The 25,768-nt window shown below is 41.2% G+C and overlaps 1 protein-coding gene across 1 annotated transcript; it reads left to right on the top strand.

The window, feature by feature from the left end:
- Nucleotides 1-14,497: 14,497 nt before the first annotated feature.
- LOC139984428 (uncharacterized) lies at nt 14,498-17,213 on the top strand. Its single transcript, XM_071998340.1, has 2 exons — nt 14,498-15,039; nt 15,576-17,213. The coding sequence occupies exon 2, from the start codon at nt 15,581-15,583 to the stop codon at nt 16,610-16,612; it is 1,032 nt and encodes a 343-aa protein (XP_071854441.1). The 5' UTR covers nt 14,498-15,039; nt 15,576-15,580; the 3' UTR covers nt 16,613-17,213.
- The last annotated feature ends 8,555 nt before the right edge of the window (nt 17,214-25,768 follow it).

The raw sequence follows: 25,768 nt of genomic DNA, 5'->3' as shown, positions 1-25,768 counted from the left end.
TAGAACTTCTGCTACAAAGCTACCAGGAGCCTACAGTATGCATAAAACTATGAACAGCAATGTTTGCCTAAGTATTAACTTGTAAGGTTATAAGACGGCATCCAGATTTGTAGCATCTGCTACATTAGTAGAAATAAATCTAAAAATCCACAATGCCACTAATGACACTTTTAACGCTGTTGCACATTACTAGCCTAGGTCGACTTGGGTCGGCCAGGCCACAGTGGTACGATTATAGAGGTAACATATTGTACCCTAAGTTTAGCAAGTGCAAGATATTAAAAAAAATATGCAGTCAGAACTTAATTTTATCTACAGTTGGGAATTGTGTGCTTTTCACGTGCTAAGAAAACGGACACGGACCAAAGGTCAACAGAAACAACACCAGTCTGGAAAAGAACAACTGAAACCCATCAATCTCTTACTAACGCAGCGTTCAACTTGACGCGAAAAGGACACGGACCCAAAGGCCAACAGAAGCAAAGCAAATAAAACACAACAAACCGGCCCCAAAAACCCACAAAACCACAAACAGTAAACATAAAAGCGACCAATATTATATAACGACCACACAACCCCCACACCTACAAACTAACTCACTCCAAATTTCATCCGGGGAACGCCGTCCCGATAGTAGACGACAGGCTTGCGCCAGAGTCTACGAATGGCAGTGTCGGGAAGCCGTGCATAGTCCGCCTCCATGCGCAACCTGATGCCACTTTGCACGAGGGGGACAACATCCTCTGCCCTCCAGACGTCCCCATCGAAAACTAGGCGGCATCTGCTGTTCCAGATGTGTCTCCTGATGACAGCGGCAAACAACAGCAGCAGATCCCTACCACAGGTTGAGCACACAGGGGGCAACAAACCATACAAAAATAATCACTACTAATGGCCCACTGTGTGCAACCAATAACACCAATAACGAAGGCGTGAAACCAATCCCACACCAACCGGACAAAGGGACACTCCAGCAAAAGCTGTTGCATAGTCTCGATGGCTTTACCGCCCACACGGGGACAAATCCCATCACCTAATCGCCACCTGACTAGGCGAAAATGGTTAGTGATGAGGACCCTATGTGCAATCCTCCACGCAAAGTCCCGGAGATGGCTATCTGGTGACTTACACATCTGGAGAGATGGCGGTCCGGCAAGCCGACGGGCACACAGGCGCGAGCATTGAACGAAACAATGGTGGGTATAACACAGATCCAATCTGAGTATAGACCCCCGTGTCGCCTTTGGCCGGTTATTGGAAAAGGATCCGGGCCAGTGGTGGCGAAAAAGAAACCCAACCCAGGACCTAACAAAAAAAAAACAAAGTGAAACGAAGGATTTTCAAAAGCAACAAAAACACCTTTCAAGAGGAGAAAGCGCAGTTTAGATGGTAGGTGGACCAAACCAAGCCCAGCATTGGTTTGCGCTTTCCCCAAATGAAATTAAAAATGGTCTTCTCCAGTCGCACCAAGGCATGATCCGGTGCGGCGATCACCGTACCAGGATACCAAAGGAGAGAAACAATAAACCTATTAACACCTGTAACCTTCCTAGGGAGGGAGAGAAACCTGTGACTCAATGTTTCGAGCCTTGCCTCCACCTGATCAGCCTTCTCGGCCCAAGTGGTGGCCCCCTGGGCACCATAACCTAGCCAGATGCCATTTACCTTGATCATGACATCTGACCAAGTAGCATCGAACGGGAGGGATTGGCCGTGCCAACCTCCTAAACGCAGCCCTTTGGTCTTGGACTTGTTGAGTCTGGCACCAGTAGCCTCTTGGAAGGTGGTCAAAACCTTCCATAAAGGCTTCAAGGAGGCGAGGTCCGACACAATACAAGTGACGTCATCGGCATACTGCACGCATTTAACTCTAGCCCCCACCCACGGAGTCTCACCAACGGAGAGATTCGAGCCCAAGCTATCATTTTTACTCTCAAGGGGGGGGGGGCCTTATCTATACCAGACAAGAAGTCCTCCTGGAGATCCTCGCTAACAGCAGCCCTGGAGTACAGGTTCGAAAAGAACGACCTAAATACCCCTAGGACTGCCTGCGGGCTCTCCACGACGACCCCACTAGGATGACACAATGCCCTTATTCTGCGGTCAACCACAGACTTGGTGTCGTCCCGGTAAAAACGAATAGTGGGCTTCTCGTCCGCCTCAACAAAGTTGGATTCTGGCACGCACTCGGGCTCCGTGCAGTTTCTCATCGAGAAACACTCCAAGTGCATGCAGATCAGACGATGAAGAACCATCCCTTGCTCTATTGCACAAGGAATGGAACTTGAATCTCCGTTGGTGAGCTCTCTCAACACAATACCTGATTGCGAACTGCTTGATGAGGGACTTGACCTCGTCCCACCATACTAACGCATTGGGAAAAGCAGGCTTGAGGGACTGCCCTCTGTACTTCTCGACAAATTGCTCCCTGAAGTTCTCTCTTTAACAATTTCCGTGTTCAGCCGCCAAAGTCCCCTCTCCACATGAAAGGACTCCGGCAGCTGCAAGCGCAAAACAACTGCGTCATGATCAGATAAAGGATATTAAATAATCGAGCACCGAGATCGAGGAAACTTGCGCGGGGCATTAAACCTGTCGAGTCTAGATGAAGCTGATCCATCTGGTTTATGCCACGTACAAGCAACCACCTGGTATTTTGGGACCTCAAAACATCCAAAAGATCTCGGTGCTTGACAAACAAGCCTAGCTCAGTCATACCGGTGGTACAATTGGGGGGCCTCTTTCCTCGAACGTCTATCTAAAGCAGAGTGAGGGACGCAGTTGAAGTCCCCCCCCCCCCAGGATACAATTTGCCCTGCCCGGTACAAAGGATGGCAAGACCTTGAAAAAATCTTTACTACATGCTGGCCGGTTGGGGGCATACACATTACACACAACCAACTCACCCCGCGTGAGCCTTAAGTGTATACATACCACCCGACCTTCATGGTCTTTCTCCACTTTTCCCACACAATGACAAAGTTTTGGGGACACCAAAATTACAGTCCCGAAAGATGCCCCTGATCCAAAGGAGGCATAAAAACCTCCTCCCCACTCCAAGGACCAAAGATGAACATCACTCTCACAAGATATGTGAGTCTCCTGCAAAAGGACCACATCCACTTGGAGCAACTTGCAGAACTGTAAATCCGCCGCATTTTGGGGGTACCCCTCATACCATTCACAATAAGGGTGACGAGGGATAAGGTGGTCTGGTGTCATAATTTACGATGTTTTGATAATACGGGTCTTTTCAGGCCCTTTGCGGTGTTCCCCCATTTCCTCCGAGCGAGCAGAGTTCTTATCTCCTCGTCAACAATGGTCGAGTGGACCCCCTGTCAGGAACAGGAGGTCCACTAGCGACCACCGTGTCCGATATAGCGGAAGCGACTGCGGGCAAGGTGGAAGGGCCACTCGAGTCAATGAGATCAGTGGCCTGTTTCGTCTCGTGAAACCAATCTGAGGACTCCTTAGCCACAACTATTAAGTAGTGCAGTCTTCCATTGGCGAGTCAGAATCTGGGCCACTTAATATCTCTTGGGCCGGTTGACTGGGGGCCCGACTAATATCACCGATAGCGGGCGTAGCTACCGGTGAACCAGTACAAGCGGCATCCTGCTCCGCATGCCACTCCGCTAGTACCATCTCCGCCGTTTTGTCCTGCTCTGCCTCAGTGGGCAGGCTGGCGGTCTCGGCAAGTTCGATCAAGGACGAGGTGGGACACGAAAGGGGCAACGAAGCCTCCACCGGGGCGTTAGTGTCGGACACTGGGGCGATGAGAGGAGCATCAGATGTTACGGAGTGAAAGGCCAGGACGGGGACCTCTTCAACCACGCCCGTAGCCACTCTCGCGGCGTATGAGCGGTCTGGGCATAAACGAGCGAGATCGCCCGTTTTCCCACACGAGTTACATACGATATCCCCTTTACACTCGGCCAGGGTATGCCCAACCTGTAAACAGCGGCTACATCGCTTGTTCGGGCACAACCTGGCCTCATGCCCTTCCAGCCCAGGGTGTCAAATCCGGGACTACACGAGGTAGAGTCGAACTCAAGCCCGATATCCCCTCTACCTTGTGGGCTAATGGGCACAGGGCCCACATTGCATACCTGGGCCAGCCCCGCACTTGTTGGAGGTGCCGAGAGAGTGGTTACGGGCGCGGTTGAAGCGGTCCCCGTCCCGGCCTATGACACCGTACCACCTGATGCTCCTGTGATCGCCCACTGTCCAACACTAGCGCCCCGGTGGAGGTTTTGAACTCCTCTTCGTGTTCCACCTCGTCCCTGAAGGAAGTTGCCGCTCCGGCCGAGACTGCCAGCCTGCCCACTGAGGCGGAACTGGACATAACGGCCGAGATGGTACTAGCGGAGTGGCATTTGGAGCAGGACGCCGCTTGTAGCTGCGCCCGGTATCTGCGATACTAGCCGTGACCACACAACTGTTGTGAAGGTGGAGAGCAGGGTGAATAAAGCAAGACGTTCTGTGCTAATCCTAAAAAATATATACAGCAATTTGTCGATCGGGTAAGTATGTGAACGACATTTCCTCCCCACGTAGGTAAATTATCTTTGTTGTTCTGCCACTTAGGTTTTTGTGGTTTGCAATCACTTGTCGTTGACTTTGTATGTTCTCCTTGTTCGTGCTTTCCTGAATCTCTCTGCTTTCCTTTCCCATGTTCTTGTGAGTCAGTCTTTCTTGAATTCTTCTTCGTGGGTTCTTGTGGCTCTTCGTTACTTTGCATATACCTCGATGCGCGTTTTCTCGTACTGTTGTTCGCCTTGGGTTCATGGCGTGGTTGATAGTCTCCACTAAAGTACTTTGACTTTCTTTGTTTCCTCCTTCGTCTCCAAATTTCTTCGTTTTTATTCTTTCTCGGCCTCTTTTTATTGAATTTCTTAAAGGCTGATGGCTGGTATGTGTGGATTTGGTCCATGTGGCCCACCACTGAAATGTACCGTGAACGGATGAATAAACCGGGCCTCATCCTCTTCCCCCTTCGTTGGATTAGGTCCTTCTTTACCTTCTCGAAATAGTGTTCAACGATATTGTTGGTACCATGTTTTTCCATAGTTCCAATCGGTTTTTCTTCAACAGCGTGCCTTTCTAGATGCCCCAACATGAAACCGCTCCACAATGGGAAAATGTGCATAAGTTTGTGCACGAGACTATCTATCACCTGTCGTTTTGTAAAATGTCTTCATATTGGCTGTCTGTGGCTGTCGTTGTTTGTTTGGTGAAGATCTCTTTATTGTACGGTGATCTTGGAAGACATGATTCTCCACATCTAATTTCTCCGAAGGAGGGTCAAGTTCGTTGAGCTGAGTTGAGCCCTTGCATTTAGCCATCATGCCTTCCAATACGCCTTTACTCTTCATCACCTGGGCTGTGTGTGTCGGGTGTTCCAAGCAACACAAATGCTTCAATATTGTGGTTGCGTCTTCTATGGATGTACTTGATATCAGCAATGCAAAAACCTATATTACGTACTGTTTTGGTGATTTCATTTGCTTCACATTTCTACTCATTTGATGGAGGTATGTGAGCTGAGCACATGTGGGGGTATACCCTTGTCCTGGCCATTTTTCCTTCGACCGATATACCCCAACATTCTCTCAAATATTGATTCACATCCTCCTTGTTGAATGCATTGACGACAGCATTTAGCAGTACCCAGGAATTATCAATCTCCACTCTTCGTGGAATGACTACATCCCTGGATGACAACTGCCTTAAAGCCATTCAAAACTATCAGCAGGAAGTGGCATACTTCTGATGTTTGCTGGTCGTTGGTAGGAGCTCTGCCACAGGAACAGCTCCCTTCATCGGGAACGGACTTTTCATTGCTAGGGCATAGTGAAACACCGGTTTGTCGTTTCCTGGCATTTTTTTTTTGGTACCTACCATCGAACTTTCTGGCATCTAGATAAAGAATTTATTCCACGGTTTACAGGTACAGTTGAAGCTGGCTTTCGGTAAACTAAATAGCCTTAAACTGATCACAAGCAAAATGTTGGATATAGCCAGGCACTATCTTGTCCTTATCTAGCTCCTTGTAGATCTCCTGGAGCAACTTCACCTCGTGCAATATATCAGTCGATAAGTTAACCTTGCTTCTTCCTTCGGATAGAATTTTGTGCAGTACGTTCAGAGTTTTCGGGTCGTAGATGTTACCAGCTGCTTGTCAGGCAGGGTCCATGTGTAACATTTTCTTATAGTACCACTTACCCGTCACGCTCTAAATCTTCGGCAATTTTTGATCGTTTTTCTCCTGGTGCAGGTTTAGATGGCTGGCTCTGCAATTCGAAAGTGTATTGACAACACCCTGAAAACTTGCATTTTGCATTTCCTCTCCAATACGGAGCACATCTTTTGTGGCTTCTTGCTTTACGGACATGTTGATCTTTGAAAACCAAGACGCACAATTTCTTCTCTCCATGAAACTTTCTGGCCATGAGGTCCTGCATGTCCACCCTTGGTGATACCTTCCTGATATCCCGGACGTTGTCGTCATTGTCTGTAAACATGCCAGTGTCGTCACCAGACTTTTCATCGTTTCCATGTTCATTATGATCATCAAAATAACACATGACAGACAGGATCATCATATGACTCGCCATCGATATTTTCTTTCTGTACAGAATCAGTCTCAGACCTGTTGTTGTTGTTCGTCATTATAAAAGCCTTCAGCCTCGCCATCCTTCTGGTATTCGCAATCGTCGTCGTCGTCGTCGTCGTCATGTTACATTTGTTAGTTAAGGAACATGTTACTACATAGAGGTCATACCAACTTCAAGACAATGTTGATCAGATGAGAGTTATTTTTAGGTTGTCCATCCGTCGATATCGACATACCTCACGAGAAGCAATTGGGGTAAATCTTTTCTATGCTGGATCAAAGCAAGATACCTGCTGAAGAGTGTATTATATACAGGGTTAATATTATTTGTTTGATTGGTGTAGCTATGCAGGATTTGTCCAAACTGTCTTGTCCCTTATTGCTTTTTCTCTGTATATGGCCTTAGCAAATGTAAATCTCTATTCTGCAATGGTAGGTTGGAGTTATTACAAACCTTCCAAACATCACAACAAATGGCGAAAGACCCTTTGAACCATGTTTGGCTGTTCTGTACCCCATGAGAATTGAAGACAGCATTTCATCCCAGTCATCTTGGTTATTGTTGACAACTTTGATGAGTGACCTTTGCAAAGTTTTATTAAATCTTCCATCCAGCCCATTGGTCTGTGGGTGGTAGCTGGAGGATACCCTGTGGTCCACCCCTGTCATGTCAAACAGGGACTTGTTCAGCGCATTCACAAATTCTCCTCCCTGGTCTGATATGACAATTTTCATGCACCCAAATTTAAATAAATGGAAACATTTAAATAAGTTGTTAAAGTACTGATAACGAGTAATGAAATGAACTACTGGCATCTTCATAGTAGCTGCGTGGTTTAAATAAAAGTAAGTTAAGCACTGTCATAACATGTTGTTTTGGATGCACTGACCGTCATCCCACTAACATGTTCTTGACATTAACTTAAAAAACAACTTCAAGAAATTCCTCTAACCACTTGGCCGCTTTATGGGTCACAGGTGAAACAGTGCAAATGCAGGTCTACGTAACTAATTTCGTAAGTATGCTATGTAAAGTAGAAAGAAAAGTAGATGGATATTTACCTGGCCATGGTTTCAAACAGAAAGTTTGCAACAGATTTGGCTGTTTTGTTTCTTACGGCAACAGCCTCTGGTCATTTTGAGAAAAAGTCACATAGGGTTATTACGTACTTATTTCCATTGATGGTCTCTGCAAGGGGTCCAATCTAAAAACCTAAAAAAGAAGTAAAATAGCATTCAGAACCATACACAATCATACCAATTGATGTTCAAGTGATTTATGTCTGAGTTTTCTAGACAACATACTGCTATTAAGGATTTCCAATCATGCTGATATATACTCATTGAAAGTTAACGACAGATTACTCGATGACTGAATGTGCTTAAGCAGGTATTCTTACACTGCTTATGAAGAATTGCTAATTGCTAATGTACAATCAACAATTCCTGTAGAGAACAGAATGCTGTATCAAATTTTGCAAACACTTTTGATACTGGACAGTAAAACTTTTTAAATTGTAATTTAAATTGCATGATTTAGGCTTTTTTCATTTAACAGTATTACTGCTCACTCACACTTTTCAGCACAAAGCTTTGGTGGCTGTTTATTAGCAACATGATACCAAGTCGCTTATCATGTTAGCACCACAACAGCTATGTAACAAATTCAAGAAACAACAAGTTCTTCAGAATTCAACATATAGTTATAGTTCTTTGAATTCATCACCAAGAAGTGTATATGGTCATTATAGTGTCAAATGCGTCATTTGATGTAAGCCATTGGCGACAATTAAGGTAGGCCTGACCCTGTCATTGCAGTACTTATGTTGCACTATTGACATTTTTTATTATTCCTCATAAGGAGGTGCTGAAAAGGAAACTGTCCAGGTGGGAAGTTGAGGCCATTCCTTGACCTTTGGGAATTTTGTCAACCATCCATCCAACTATTATGGAGCACTGAAACAATTTCTACTCCCAAAACACACACAGGAGACTGTGTTATCTTGATAAATGACACCTAAAAAAGTCTAAGTAGTGACACAGAAGGCCAAAAAACGAGGGGGTTTCATTGTTGAACTTTTAACCACACAGACATTGGTAATATACAGTCTCTTCTTGGACTGAAATAACTGGCAACCATCAAGGAAGCCCTATGTTTATTAATGATATGTGCCAGTAAGTCACCAATTGATTCCAGTGGGTCACCAGGGGTGGCATGGGGGGGGGGGCACGAGCCCTCCCAAAAATATTGTGACCTTAGGTGGTGAAATTGTCACCACTCGTTTCCTACAAGCACTCTTACAGAAATTGAAATGAAACCTGATATTTCTATTGATTTAGCCACCTTCTCGGATCCCTTTCTTTCAAATTTGGGTCTTATACCAAAATACTCCAATCAATTGGTGAAATAAGTTCATGACAAAATGTGGGATCAAACTAAAGCAAATTGTTGTGCATTTTGATTGACTCTTTCTTCAATAGTTTCTCTCCCCAGCTTGAATACAAATGTATTCACCCGCCCACAAATTTGTCGAAGATATTACACTATAAGGCCTATTTTAGTTTCTAGGTCCATTCTGGTCACTATTCTAGGAATACTACAGTATATCAGCAAGCAGTGTCTATATATGTGATAATGCATTGCAATTTTAATATAAACTTTGTTTAAGCTGCACTAACTTAATTCCAACATTGTTTTGCATATCGCCACCCACCTTAATTACTGTGCAAGAATGATTAGTGAATATTCATACCACGTACATGTTTGCATAATGAAAATATCACTATTCACAAGGCCCATCGAACCGTACATTAGTATAGCCAACACAGCTAACCTTCTGACAATGAAGTGATGGGCAGGTGGCGAACTGATTACCTATAGCATATGCGACCTGCTGCAGTGTCTGAGCACATCCCGGCCCCAACATATTAAAGAATATGTGAAAATCTCTCAAAAGAAAGAGAAATTAAAGTAACACACCTTAATTTAATTGATCCCCCAAAATGGACAAGGCAGGGACCCGCCCTTTCCCCCTTGTTTTTTGTTTTTTTTTAACTAGTAAGGGGACTAATCCCAGGTCATCTTTTGTAGTATTGTTATATCTGAAAAGTTCTGACATGAATTTTTTTTTTTAGAATTTTAAACACAATCATTATTAAAATTAAAACCTTGTATACTCATATGGTGGCATGGGTACATACTACACAGCTGATATGTAACTGACAGCTGATCTGGAAGATTTGGAAGCTACCACAGTAACATCAATTATATCAAGTAGGCTTTATTTCAGAGATTGCCAATCGGAGTGGCTTAAATTTGATGAAAGAAAATTATTTGCCCGTCGCAAATAGGTTAACTCTCGAAGTTACGGTTACTAACCTAATAGTAATACTATTAGTGTCTTGCCTCCTAATTATGCATGACGTTATGCTGTAATACTAACATAAGTTTCGACTTTTCAGTTCTACTTTTAGGTGATTACAAATAGTAAAATAAACCTATAATCTGCAAGGCCCCAGTGGCCTGTGCAACTTATGTGCATATCTATGCAATAAATTTGTAGGTGATTACAAATAGTAAAATAAACCTATAATCTGCAAGGCCCCAGTGGCCTGTGCATATGTATGCAATAAATTTGTAGGTGATTACAAATAGTAAAATATAACTATAATCTGCAAGGTCCCAGGGGCCTACGTACTGAATATATGCATATCTATGGAATTCATTTTCAGTGGAAATAATACCTGTAAGTTTTATACAAATAAACAAATAATACACTTACCGCCAAATCCTTCGTGTTAGCTTTTGAATTTTGTGGGCTTTGGCCACTTCACCCGTGATTACGGGCCTAGGATCTTCGTTGCCATGTGGGCCGACGTAAACTTGATCGGCATCTCCTGAGTCTAAAACTCTTCGATCTTCTCCGTATCGATCTTTTTAGATTTAACGTAGACTTGTCAGGGTACAGTCCTGACGAAAGATATTTTCCAATGATAATATACTCTTCATCGGTATCTAGCTCAGGAGAAGTCATCTTGTAAGTTAACGGTCTCAACTCTTAATGCTCACCCAAAGGGTACAACTGTGCGTGCAAATGTGCAACTACTAATAAATGTTGGGCCTGCGCGTTACATGCAACGTTAACGACGTAGACGGCACATTCGGCTTATAGAGTATAGTATACTTTTTACAGTAGAATGCAAATACGCATGCGTGAAATCAAAACTTTCACTCCTAGAACGTAGAGCGGGAGATTGCCACATTTCCCGCGTACTGAATAAAATATATTGACTCTGACCCCGGATTTGACCTCCATGCTCCGAATGGCGGGGAACTATCGCCGCCGCGTATCGGTTGAAATACATTTGCCTTCGACCTGCATGGTTGATCTTTCTCCAACGTTTAGAAATTCCGACCTTCCAAACAAGTACCCTAATGGTAGTAACGATTGATAAGCAGCAGAGTCAGACAGACATGACTAATTAGTTCGGAAGATAATTTTAACATCATGCCGTCTTCTGACAGTCGACGATCTAAATAAAGCGGACAGCGTCCCTCTGGGGTGTAGTCTCCATGATAACAACAACATTTTGCCGCCTCCTTCCCACAACAGTCGACACTCGAAGTATTAGTTATGCTTTAACCGAGTTTTGAGGGTGCATGTTGACCGATATATCATTGTCAACCTGGTCTTCGCTAGTAAATTACCTCCTTTTAGGTAATAAGGGAACGTAGATAGGGCCAGAAACGTTTGTCACTCAACAGAATCACGTAAAAGCTCTTTAAAGAGAACCCGGACACTTTCCACGGTTGCATAGAAAGCAAGGGAAAGTGTCCCTATGACACTATTCACGCAAAGGAGATACTATATCCTAGTAATAGGTGTCCTACGGACACTCATTACTGCCACACTAGGGAGATTCCAAACGGCATGGGCGGCGATCCGTACTTCCGAGTGGGGGGGATATGACCTTGTTGACTATCTAAGCGTAGCGCCACCATGAGTTGGCGCGAAGCGTACAAGAAAATTTGGGGATTTACAAACCCTCTAGATGGCCGGAAACGGCACTTGCCGAGGTTTCCAAGCGGCATATACCCAACTTTAAAATAGGGATTTCATGTCCGAAATATCTCATAATCAGGATCCAAAATACTTTTTTTTAATTTCGGGTGTTATTTTGGGAAAATTGCCCCTGTCAATCTTGTTTCAGGCGCTACGTTAGAATGTTCGAGAGCTCTTTATATTATTCGATGAAGAAAATGGCCTCATGCAGGCTATTATATAGGCCTATACACATGCAATACACAATTACACATAGTTACATTCCTAGGTACCGATTGCTAGGGCATCCAGGTGAAACGTACGTGTATTAACAGGGGCGTCGGAAGCTATTTGGGATTGGTATGGAAGATCAGAGTGTGGCCATCTACCATAATTATCGGGGGGGTGGGGGACGTTTGGAAGGTCAAACTACGCTACGCGCCACCATTGGTTGGCGCGTAGCGTAATGGAGAAAATTTTGAAAAAATGCCTCCCAGATTGCAGGAAATGGCACTTCCCGAGCTTTTCTTCTGTGCATTCTCCCTTGTCTGTTTTTGTACCCGATTAATCTTCTGAAACACATTTTGAAGTATGTTTTCATTTTGGTTCTTTATTTTTTGCCTTTTTTTTCTTCTTAGTGCTACTTTTTTCTCCTTTTTTTTTGCGCCGTGAATATTGGTCCGGCGAACCGCTCCGACGCCCCAAATTAAGCATTACCCTGGTAACATGAGATTCTCAGCTGTTCGAGGGAACATGTACGTGTGTAGGCCTACTATAGGGCCTATATGAATACTATGAGGGTGCATATATGTACTATATCAATACCGTGGGCGCAATAATACATTTTGTTGTTATAGGGCCAATGAAGCCTACAGTCAACTATTCTTGCTTTATAAAGACGGTTTATTTGAAAAGATCGCACTGCGTTTATGGTATAGGCGAGAAATGAAGCTAAAAAGAGCCGTACATTCACGATGATGCATAAATGAAGGCATGAAAATATTCTTATTCCTGGCATTTGGTGGGGGGATATGGTGTATTACATCCCCTCCACCCATTTTCATGGGGGGGATATATCCCCCCCATCCCCCCCAGGATCGCCGCCCATGCCAAACGGCATGCGTTTATACTTGTACCCTTCCCATGGGGTTTGGAATGTGGTCAACTTGGAAGAACTTTCATCCAACTCACATTGGAGAAATCCTTCTTTCAGATCACATTTGCTAAAAACCTTTACATCATCAACACTTGGCAGAATATCTTCCATAACAGGTAACGGGCACTGTTCCCGTTTTAGAGCCTTATTTAAGAATGGTTGTGGGTCAATACAAACACGCAGTTTACCACTGGGTTTGATTATGCTAACCAGACTTGACACCCAATCAGAAGGTTCGTCAACCTTGTCTATCACATGCAATTGTTCAATCGCTTCAGCTCCCCTTTAAGGTTAGGTTTTATAGATATCGCAACACGTCTTGGTGGTATAATAACTGGCGTGTTATTAGGCTCAGTTTCCAGGTGTACTTTACCTGGCATACACCCTACAACTGTGAATACATCATGATAAGCTTTTATCACATTTTCTTTTGTCAGCGGTCAGTTAGTTTTCTCAATTTGCTTTACTTCCCCCCCCCCCCCTTCAATTTCAGGACTTTCAGTTCGTTTGTTATATATGTTTTCATACAACACTTTAATCAATTTCATTTGCTGTGATGCCCGCGATCCAAGAAGTGGCACTTGCTTGTTTCTTTGCACAACAACAAACTGCACAGAATGTTTCTCAACCTCAATTTACAAGTCCCCACAATTGGCATTGGATCATTGTTGTACATGGTGAGATTTTTGTGACTCTTTAATCTCAGTGCCTTCAGGGACACATACCTTTCAGGTATGACATTACATGATGCCCCTGAATCAATTTGAAACATTGCAAGTGATCCTTCAACTTGGAACGTGGCATATACTTTGGTCACATATGGACTCACTCTGTTTATATCAACATTGTTTACATCTTCCTGTAATGTTACAGACAGAACTGATTCACTCGAAGATTGTGCGTTTTCGTCTCTACTTTAACTACTGTCAAAATGTTTCACTGATTTCTTATGACTCTTATGATTGCAATAATTTTTGTTCAGAGTATTTCTACTAGCTATGCCGCATACAATACGATCTCGAATCATTTGACCCTTTAGTGTGCCATATTCGCACGAGGATCCAGAGATTCTCAGTTTCACAACAAATTCGTCAAACATTTTATTTGGTACTTGAGTGCAGTTATTAAACATGTATCTTTCATAGATTACGTTTGTCTGCCCAATACTATGCTTCCCATAAGCTCATTATTTTGGCAATTTTTGTACGATCTACAGCATTTTCATATGGCAAATTGATGTAGATTTCGAATGCTTCAGGGCCTATACAAGTTACAAATGTTGCCACCTGGATTTTCTCATCTTCTTTATCCAACTCCGTGAGAGTGAGATAACTATCCCACAATAATCTGAATTTCTCCCAGTTCTTCAAATTATCCTTCAGGTCGAAGTTTTGTGGTAATGGCACTGTAATAGTACTCATTTTGTCACAAAATTATGCTACTCTACGGCTAAAGTCTAATCTAACAATGACCTTGAATTTGAAAAACACACCTAAACTCTTTTCAATTACTTCTATGTACTTTGGGAGTTTGGCCTATCACAAGATGACTCTTTGACTCTGTGGACTTCACTGTGACGACTTTACTTTGACTCTGTGGTGTCAACACGAAACGTTATTAGGCAACCCTTGTAGACGATACCCGCTGTAAATTGTTTCAGTATTATTATTTTTGTTCACACCAGGGAGCTGCTACTGGAGAGAGCTCGAAGGTGCCGCCTTTGAAGTGAGGTTTGCTGGAACAAGGTCACGCAAACACATGAGCGTGTGTCGGTCGTAAAATCTGTCAACCTATCAGCAGGACCTACCGTGACCATATATGGGCATCGGAACTCTTCGGAACGCCTTCGTGAATTTTCGGTTGTTTGTTACGTAATGTGAAAGACGCGACGCCAAACAACGAACCTTGAAAATGGCGTCCATGAAAAGTAGCGAAAGCGGTGCAGAATTTGATCATTTTGAAGATGACTTAAGCGATTTTGAAGATTTTTTGGTGGCGATTGAGGACGTCATAGGGTCAGAAAAAAATTAGGAAAGTTGTAGTGTTTGTATTTGCAGACTGCCTTCCCTAGAAGACATAATAGTTTGCTCTGAGCCAACTTGCACTATCAAATACTTTCACAGGAACTGTGTAAAATACATTTGATGTACGTGGGGACTGGTTTTGCGAGAGTTGCATACGACTTTCCTCACGAACAGATGTTACAACAAATCAACAAGTTGCAGGTTAGTAATAATTTTCTTTATCTAACACAGAATCCATTCTCAGACGAAGTATGATCTTTCAAACCTTATCTACACCTACACTATTTCGTTTTAAAAAAAAAGTTATCCTCCTAAGTTCAACAATGCAACCCTGAGACCTACACTCAGTTACTGAGTTAGTAAGTGCTACTAGTAGCTAGGCCTAATCCTAAAAGTTAGCTCAGTAGAATGGACCTGTTAGAGTAGCAGCTATCTGGTATGAAGCAATGCTTACACACGTTTTTTTTTGTAGTGTTCAACTTCAGTATGGAGGATTTTAGTTGTAAAATGCTCATCTCTTGATCTGTTTGGCATGGGCGTACAAGGCAGGCGGCTCCCCCCTCCCACCAGCCTTTCAGACAGAATATATGTCCTGACTCAGCAGGCAAGATTGTGTTTTCATAGTCACTCAAATCTAAAGTAAAAGTGCTGCAGTGCCCCAAATTGAAGAAGTTCTGTATGCTAACTTTACTGGTCTCTCGGCAAATTTCATATGTTCCATGTCTCTTCCATTGCAGGTGGGATGAAGTACCCAAAAAGGAGGTATGGAAAAGAAGATGCAGCATTAAGAGCTGAACATTATGGAAAAACAGCAGTGGACTTGGTGTTTACTTTACCCTTATTTAAAATGGAGACACCCCTGGTGGCTAAAGTGAAGCACCTTGCAACTGGTGTACCGGCTTCTATTGGAAGTTCTGAAGCTACTGCTTTCTTAACAAAAGTAACAGCAAAACTGTGGAAAAAGGTGGCATCAGTTGTAAGAGGACAATTATGGACTGAGGAATGCAAAGGACAAATGTGGCAAGAGTTTCACTCTCTACGTATGAAGAAGAAATTGCCCACTCTGTGGAAGGCACTACTTAATGACTTGAACATTGAGCATGAAGAAGAAGAGGAGGTGTCCCTTTTCCAGTATTTGCTGGAGCAAATGTTCAGGCAACTTATGCATGAAATGATGGACAAAGATATGCCAGCACAGGTGCAGCTGTCAAAGGATGTTACAATGGACAAAAACGAAGAGCAAGCTCTCCGCTACTGTTCTGGATATATTCCAGCCAAGTTACTTAAACGTTACAAGTGTCTAAAAAACAATCAGACGGCAGCTGCATTTGTTAAAGTACTGGAGTCTTGGGGAGAAAATAGTGTGGAAGATGCACCTACATTTGTGGCATATACAAAAGTCTGGCTGGAGAAACAGAACAGAGGCGGACTCTTTGTTGTGAAAGATAATGTTTACTTGTTTTTCAAAGCAATGGAGCTGATTGTAAGAGCAAGTTTGCAACAGGATAATATTGCCCTTTTCCAGCATCTCAACATACAGATAGGACTACTTAACAACATTTATGAACGTGGAAAGGTCACACAAAAGTGGGAGCTGACATCAAAACCACTTACATTGGAAAGAAGGGAGAAACTTTTTCAAGAGGTGGTCAAGAACTTTTTGAAGATGCGTTGCGAGGCTTTTGTTAAAGTTTACATTATGATAAGAAAACAGAAGGAACGTGAAGTGTCCAAAAAGGGAGAAAAAAGTCTGCGTAAAGAACTTTCAAAATGACTTCTCCAGTATGCGTTCCATGGTGTTTGGGGGGGGGGGGGATTTGTTTCAACATGACATGGATGAAATATGATTATCTTTGTACAAACAAAACGAAGCGTTACACAGTTCTTTAACTTCTTTATAAATGCATATTTTATATATTATAATTTTTCACCTACAGTATTTGTCAATTAAGCACGGTATACAACTTAACTGTTGTTATTGTAGTATCACTGTAGGCCTAACAGGCACTAAACTGTACCCCCAGAAATAAGCAATTGAAATTAAGTGAGTTGTGAGTATTTTCAAATTTAGGTGTAAATATCATGGCTGTTTTTTGTTTCTAGATTCTTAACAGTAACACTGATCCTACTGTACGTTTAATCCTCTAATCTACCAATTAAATGTTTCTTATTTTGAAACATGGTGCAAACACAAGTGTTTACTAGTTACTGAATGGAAGAAAATTTATTAAAATTTGTAAACTTATTAACTTTGTATATAGGGGCTGATGGGGGGCAGGGGGTTTGAAAAGAAAGTGCATTGCATGATGAGGTCAACTGCTTTTGATTAACTCCTGATAATTTATTAAAGAGATGTCATGTTTTGAAAAATGAAAGCAATTTTCTCCTTTTAATCTTTTGTCTTGAGCAAGAAAAAAATTATGTAGTTATCGAACCATTTAAAATGACTATCTTCTTGACTTTATATCGACAAAGACCTCACTCTGATTTTCAGTTATTTCCAGGCCAGAACATGAAGCCGACAAGAATCCCAAGAGACACTTTGCCTATGTACTTTTAAGGAATTTGTGCCTATGAAAATACCGAACATAAGTGAGGAGAGAGCTTTTCTTTCAACCCTCTACTGGGCTTTCTGTCTCCAAAATACTTAATCTAGGCCAGTTGCCCTAGCCTAATTTTAGTGTCTTCCTATGCTGTGTTTTGGCTAAGGGAAAGTTCTCTTAATAATGCCAATGCAAACTTTATCCAGAAATCCTCTTCACCCAAGGCCCTACTAATGGGAGATAATTCATGTAATCTTGCCTCAAACTGAGGTGAATAGACATCTGACAGAAAATAAATAAGATTCACTTAAGCTCAAAATATTACAGCAAAGAAGTCAGTAAACCTGGAAAATAGTATATATTAGGCCCAAATATTGCAAATATTTTGCCTGAATACCCACAAATCAGTAAATCTTTCAATAAACATTTCACAACATACGTAATCTATTTTTTTTTAAACTTTTAATCTCTTATGAATGATAATGCCAATATACAGTACTGCAATCTGTTAGTAATCTTGCCTTACCCCCCTTCCCCCCTCCAAAAAAAAATTAATTGACACCAACACACATCAGGCTAGAATTTCTCCACATGTGCACACAGCATTTACACATCCATTGCTTTTAGCAAGCCTATAATTTGTTTTTCCATGAATGTCCAACAACAAACAATACTACTGAACAATCACAGGTGATTAAAATTACATGAAGCCCCTCTCAACATACACACACGATAAGTACCCTCTAACCTAGATATAAATGAAATTACTGTAAACGGATTTTCAATGATATCTGTTTCTTGAAAATAGAATAAAAATTGATAGTGTCATATATCCATCCACACTTAATTTCAGATGTGCCTCCCACATTTCAAAAGGGGACTCCAATGAGAACCAATTATTTAAAACTGAAAATGAAGAATATCGAACACAATTCAAACATTGACACAGATGGCTGAGGGGAAGCTAATAATATAAGTATAACAATACCTGAATTGGTTCAAACTTTATCCAGAAATCCTCTTTAATTAAATCCTGATTAATGGGGCATAATTCATGTAAAATTTCATGTCGGTTAATATTAATAAGCCATTCAGTCTCACCAAGAAACTAAGGCAATATCTTTCATCCCCCAAATTATTAAGCATTACAAGAGTAAGCAATTTTTGCTTATTTGAAAGCCTGAGCCAACAATACAGAGCTACAAGGCAGTAAAATTCTTGTTGTGATAACTCTTATTTCTTGAAGATAAAGTTAACCAGTTCCTTAATTATGAACTGCCTACCATTACTTACATAAACAAACCATTGTCTCAAAGGAATGACTTTTTGTTTGCACCACAAAAACACCAACATTCCTTTAATTAACCAGAATGAAAAAGTTTTTGATTATGTAGCATGAATTTGACATAATATATAGTACAACAAACTTGATCTTAGTAAATACAGTGAAAAGCACACAGGCTGTCCTGAAACACCCATTGACCTCAACAACAGCCTTCTTGTACTAAATATGATACATCAACAAACATAATATGAAATCTGTTCTGGTTGAAATATTGTGTAAAACATGGTTTTCAAAATTTTACCCCTGGTGAACTCAAACGACCATGTACCTCCACCAAACAACTAGTTAATATGGTTCAATGACATACTAAATATGCTCTCTTTCCAAGGTTCCCTTCTTGCAACATTATGTTTACAAGGCTTTTTGACTGTTGTCCCCAAATGACCTTGCCTCTACCAAAACCAATAGGCTTCATGTACTCAGTGTAGTACTTCTACACACCACATATGAAAATGGCCTGACTTTCCCTTCTTGAGATATCGTGTTTAAAAGCTGGGCTCAACATAAACATTCACATACATATTACATACACGCCAGCATGAATGCATAGGCTACGATTATGATAGACAACAAAAACTTAGGCCCTATACCAACCAATATGTAAAATCTTAAGAGGGTTCCTGACGTCCAGAGTTCAACAAACTGTCTCACAGTGGAGCTTCTTTGGAAAACCCAAATTGGTGAGGTTTCTTCCTTTTTTGTAAAGGCTCTTCACTCTCTGTTGGAAGGGTTGCATCCCGGCTCCTTACATTACCTCGAGCAGGACCGCGAACAAGACTGCCAGCCACTATGTTCCTGACATATGCATGGCCAAACTGCTCAAGAGTTGGGTTGTCATGGTGCCCCCCTGCCCCCGCTGCTTACCAAAGAACTCCTCAATAGGGTCTTGGTTTAACTTATCGCTGAGAACATACCGGACCCCTTCCAGTCTAAGTAGCTTCCTGGCAATCTCAGTGAAAGAATGAACTGTGGGAGAATAAGATGAAGAAGAGTATTTAGAAGATGTCAAAACCAGAAGTAACCAATTGGACATTCACACTGTAAAAAACATGTATATTTGACAGCCAGCATGGTATCATACGCCTATTAATTGAAGGAAAATAGGAGATATTTCACAACCCTTCACAAATTTTACAGGTTTATTTTTCTATCATTTTCTATAAACAGCTTACATTTATTGCATCTTTAAGCACATTGCCACAACATAAAAGCATATACTGCGGCATTTATTGCACTTACTTTAAACAACTTAAGACAAATCAAACCATGTGCTTCCATTCAAATTGGGATCATTATTATATCAAGTGCTAATCTTAAAATTATGTTAGACAATTGACAGAAAGGTCATTATAAATGGTTTAAACCAACATACCTGTCATGTAAACTCCTGCAATGGTTTGCCTGCTAATACACAACTGGCCTTTTTCTTTCTTTGTCAGACCCTCTATGGTTTCACCCTCAGTTGCCCATTCTGTGAGGAATCCAAGAAAGTTCTTTAGCAGCCACTGAAAATGAAAAATGAAAAATCTTTATGATCTGATGGACAGAATGAAATGGAAAGCACAATTCATAATGAAAGGCATAATGAAAGGCACAATTCAGTGGTAAAACCAAATAATGTCAACCAATGAAAGGAATAGAAACAGCTGTATTACCTCAGAATTAGGTGGGGCCGTGGGGGAAAAAATATAACATGCCAAGTCAATCTATGACATGTTCCTCAACAGTACTGTATCATCATATGAAGCTTACCCTTTAGCGATTGGACACTTGTTTTCTCTCTGACATATTTAATACAATATGATCTCAGTTGCACAAAAGGTGTGCATCCCTTTTTGTACTATTTCGCAAAACTGGTACACACACTACCAGTGTAATGCATCTGCATATCTACACACTGTACAAGTGTTACTGCACAAAGAGTGTGAAGGTCTATTATATTTTGTTTTTTTTGTCAATTACCTCTATTAAGAAGCAATGTATAGACATTATAGAAAAAAAACTGTATGCCTACCTCAAAGCGTGGGTCATCTTCAGAAGTATATGGCTTCAGGTTTTCATTCCTAGAGCGAGTGCCTTGATCCAGCCTAGCCACATTCAAGCAATCAAAAAATTTGTTGACCTTCCGTAAAAATAATATGGCTGAACCAAGCTCTTTTCTTTTCATTAATTCCAATCCATTGGCCACAGTGTTTGACATGACCTGAGAAGAAAATACAAAGCATACACAAATTAATAAAATGGCCAAATTACCCTGTTACGTTCAATGTGATGTTTTAGGCATTGGGAATTTATGAATATATGCATTGCAAGATAAAAAGAGAGAACTAGAAATAGTACAACCAGTATTAACTAGCTATGTATTGTGTAATGAGTAAGTTCCCAAGCAAAGGTTACATGGGAGCATCATGTGACACTAAAATCCAAGTTACCCAACATTTATTTAAAAGGCAGGACCACCTACTATGGGTAAGGATGTTGCTCATTCTGAAACGGAGTTTGACAGAATATATCTGCATCTTGTGACCAATAAAGATATAACAACACTAATGATAGAGCCTGTTCTTACTCCTGTATGAGCCTTTTGGATGTGATTGCCACTCATTTACTGAAAATTGATGACTTGTGAAAAAAAGATACAGCTTCAGCCTACTTCCTAACTTAATTCTGTTTCATCTTTAAACATTTTTAAAACATGACCTCTTTGATCATTCAAGTTTGGAATGCAAAGGTGCCTATCTAAAGAAATAGACTAAGGAACCAACACACTGTACCTGAGCTGCAAGGCGTACTTTCATCCGAAGGCCTGGCGTCAAGTACAGGTGTTCATGGGTAAGCTTCGGAGCAAACCGCAAGCCTTGCGTAGTTCTGTGCCGCCCTTGGTCCCATTCCATGAATGATATCAGGTCTGTCCATTGAATTTTTTGTCCTCGAAACTGGAAATAAGATAGATAAAATGTTTGTATTACATATCAGCAAAAGAGTACATGCACCACTCAGTGAGGTAAAAACATTGCAGGAGTCTACAAAAAGACAGACAAAAAGAAAGTTGTACAAATGAAGTGTTACAAAAGAAAATTAATGCATAGAGTGGATCCCTGTATTGGACTTGTAAATCAGAGTGCAAAACTTCAATCAAGTTCTCATCACTTCATTTACCAAATTTTCTGTTATATTCTTCAAGAAATAGCTCTGTTTTGACAAATCTGCACCATCAATTTATTGCTCAATAATACCAAAGTTAGTACGATTTCAAGTGACTACATTCGGCTGGCATATTTGACTGACGTCAGATGACCTTTCATCTCCACAAAAAATGATTGGGCTCTTCATTTCAATGTGGAGAGTCCAGTTACCAAGTCCATCATTCTCTTCTGAGATATAGTCAAGAAACATGCACGAAAATTGATTCACACCACCATCAGTAGATGTGGGACTCCTTTGCACTGTTGCACAGTGACATCAAAGCCAACATAAAACTGATAAAATTAAAATACTTACTACTAAATTTCTGGTCTTTCTACTCCAGTTTGAATTTTCCATGTTATTACGGAGAGTCTTCAGGAGGTGTGGGACATCACAAATGAAGAAAATTTTCTCCTCATCCCCAAACCAGTTCCAACAAAAATGAGCAGGAGACAGTTCTGTTTTGCCTTTTCCTCCTAAGTTCTGGTACAGTCGTCTATTACTGGCAGTACCATCACTTACAAGGCATAGAACAGTTAAATCCATAAGTTTCAATGCAGTTATGCAGCTGGGATGCTTTAAGACTAGCAGTTGCATAGTAAGCTACTGGGAATTTTAAAGAGGTGGTAATTCCTCTTGCCATAAAAAGCAGAACATGAGACGCTAGAACTGGTTCAGTTTTGTCTGATGTGCATCTTTTCTCAAAATCTTCCATTTCACTGCTTATTGAGCCAATGTCGCAGAAACCAATAAGCCTACCCGTGCTCCGTGAGAAGGCAAGTCCGGAAGATATCTTCATCTCATCCATTAGCAGTGCAACATACTTTTCATGTTTTTTTCTTGACGAAATATTGTTGTCCCTGTAAAATTTTGTTAACAATTCTGAGTTAATGCCAGTATGAGGGTTGGTAAAGTGTGTATATTTATACAGCGTACTAGGATGAGGCAGAGAGAGATAGCCGGCTTCCCGAACAATGCTGTATGCAGAGGCTGACTTCATGTGTATTGCTATGGCCCATCTCAAAACAGCAGGATGCCATCTCATTTGTTTAGCTGGTTTTGATGCTGCCTCCATTTGTTGCTTCCACAACAAGTGACAGTGACTTCCGGGAGAGAGTAATTTCTGAATGTCTTCTTTGCTTTTACCAACAATATCGCTTAGCTTCTCAGCTTCTTCTTCTATAATTTCCACAGAATCCTCTTTCAGACTCTGTTCAATTCTTTCTTTCAATCTTCTATTTTGCTGGAGAAAACTTGTCTTTTCTTGATTCAGTTGACCTACTTTTTCACGCAGTTCATCTGGAGATAAAAATTTGGTTGGAACAAATTTGGCTTTTGTCTCATTTCTCTGTTTTTTTTCCTTCCTGTGCTCTCTGCAAGGTAGATCTATATAATAAACACGCTTTGCATAGAGTAAATGACCTATTGCTTGCAGTAGCTACAGACTGTGGTAAGATAAGCTGACAGTTTGCATGCCTTATGGTGTATTTTGACTGCAATGTTCTCCCATCATAAAAACCTTTCTCCACAGTTGCTATAGAAGATCCACTCTGCGACTTCAGTCCACAGTATAGATTGGTATGAGCTAGTTCTTGGAAGTCCCCATTGCCAGGACAAATGGATGCATCCAAAAATTTTGTTGCCACATCTTCCATAGATTTGAAGGGAATCTCAACCCTCTTACCAAGAACAAAGCAGTCAATATTTTGGCCTTTCACTGAAACTTTCTTCAAAATTCCATTGCCCCCTCTATCCACAACAACTCCAACAACCTCGCCTTCTTCATTCCAAGAAAACATTCCTTGTTGCTGTAAAAAATCCGCTACAATCTTGGCATCCCACTGTCTTTCAGCACACACTTCACAGGCATCATCATGAGCTGAAAACTCATGGATGGTCATGTTTGGAGGTTGGAGATCTTTCTTTCGCTTGTATTTATTTTTTTTCCAGCGAGATACCTTCAGTCGACATGTGTCGCAAATGGAAGGAGGATGGATATCCTGTGAGTCTTCATTGATGTCTAAATCCAAGCTGCTATAAATATCACGACTGAGATTGCATTTCGGGGTTAATTTGGAAGCAGCAATTTCATGACCTCTTGTTCCGCAGAGCCTACAAATTCACGACAATAAAGCCCTGTGCAGATCCATCTAAAGAGATAAAAGCAAGATCAACATGGGAATTTATTTGTACCTACTTTATCCTTAAAAATTTACACATCATGCCATGTAATATATGGAGCTGCAATATCCTCAGAATGCTAACATACATATGTAGTTATGTACGTATAATCAAGGGCACTAATTTAGGAGTTATATATTTATCGAAGGGTTTGACAATAATAGAGCGGTCGTTTTTAATTGCATTTAGTGCAAAACGTTCCGCCTTATGTGTGTTGCTATTGGCGTTTCGGATAGTAACACTTGCCAATTCGGTTTGTGTTGCTTCCAAATAGTCCTCTAGGTTTTTACTAAAAGTCATGTTAGGTGACCATGTAGAAGGTAGACGGAATTTTGTAATCCCTTTTTGCATTTTATTCTGCATGATGAAGCGGATTCTCATTTTTCTTTTTAGGTCTTTTAGTGACTTGAGAAGATCACTTCGTTTAGGTTTTACTGGAGTTGCTATGAACTTCAGACCCTTTCCCAACGCAATAAACTCTATATTGGACATGTTTCTGTCTGATAGGTTCTTTACGAACTTTTTTAGTGTTTCAAACCCTTCGATAAAGGTAGAGGCATTGCTATATTGAATCACTCAGACTATCAAGCCGAAATTGAAAGGCAATTAGCTAGTCACCACTACGAAAAGTTAAAAAGTGATATGACGTTTCAAACTAAAAGTTTAGTCCAGGAAACACTAATTGATATGTTCTCTGCAAAAGAGATCGATAAAAGCACCTTCGAGTACTTGTCACCATATAGCCACAAGATCCGCACACCGGTCATATATGTGCTACCAAAAATTCATAAAGCACCCCCGGCTAACTCAAAATTTGCCGGTAGACCGATAATAAGTGGAAACGGATCACCGACCGAAAAAAATATCGGAATTTGTGGACTATTTCTTGCTTCCTATTGTAATAAAACAAAGCACTTATGTGAAAGACACAAATCACATTCTGCAAATTTTGGAAGCCACCCCGTTACCAAAAACGGTAGTACTCGCTACACTCGATGTCGTCGCCATGTATACCAATACTCCCCAAGAGGAGGCATTAGATATATGTCAAGAAGTCTATGAAAAGACGGAACAAAGCGAATATGGAATAAATAAAATATCTTCCATATCCATGCGCAAACTAATTGAACTCATCTTAACAAGAAACTGTTTCGAGTTCAATAACCAATTCTATCTACAAAAGATCGGTTGCGCCATGGGTAGCCAAGCCTCTCCGGAAATCTGCGATATTGTCATGCATAGACTTGAAAACCAGATTTTACCGACAGATAATAAAATCTTAAAATGGCTCCGCTATAGAGATGACATTCTATTGTGTACACATCAGGAGCTTGAACACTTAGTAAAAAGGTTGAATGAAATTCACCGCTTCTTAAAGTTTACGGTAGAAATATCAAACACCGAGGTAACATACCTAGATTTGAAAATCTTCAAAGGTACAAGGTTCGAAACCAATGGGTTATTAGACACTAAAGTCCACACCAAACCCACTGAAACCTTCCAATACCTCGACAGAAACTCTGCACACCCACTTGCCACTTTTAAAGGCTTCATTAAAGGGGAAATATTACGATACGCACGTCTCTGTAACAACGAGACTGACTTCTTAGAGAAAAAGAATGCGTTCACAGAGAAACTGTTACTCCGTAACTATAAGAAAGAGGAAATTGCCACA

The sequence above is a fragment of the Apostichopus japonicus genome, chromosome 17 (assembly GCF_037975245.1).
Source record: "Apostichopus japonicus isolate 1M-3 chromosome 17, ASM3797524v1, whole genome shotgun sequence".
Classification (NCBI taxonomy): Eukaryota; Metazoa; Echinodermata; class Holothuroidea; order Aspidochirotida; family Stichopodidae; genus Apostichopus; species Apostichopus japonicus.
Note: the sequence above shows the minus strand (reverse complement) of the source record. Positions and strands in the feature narration are given on the sequence as shown.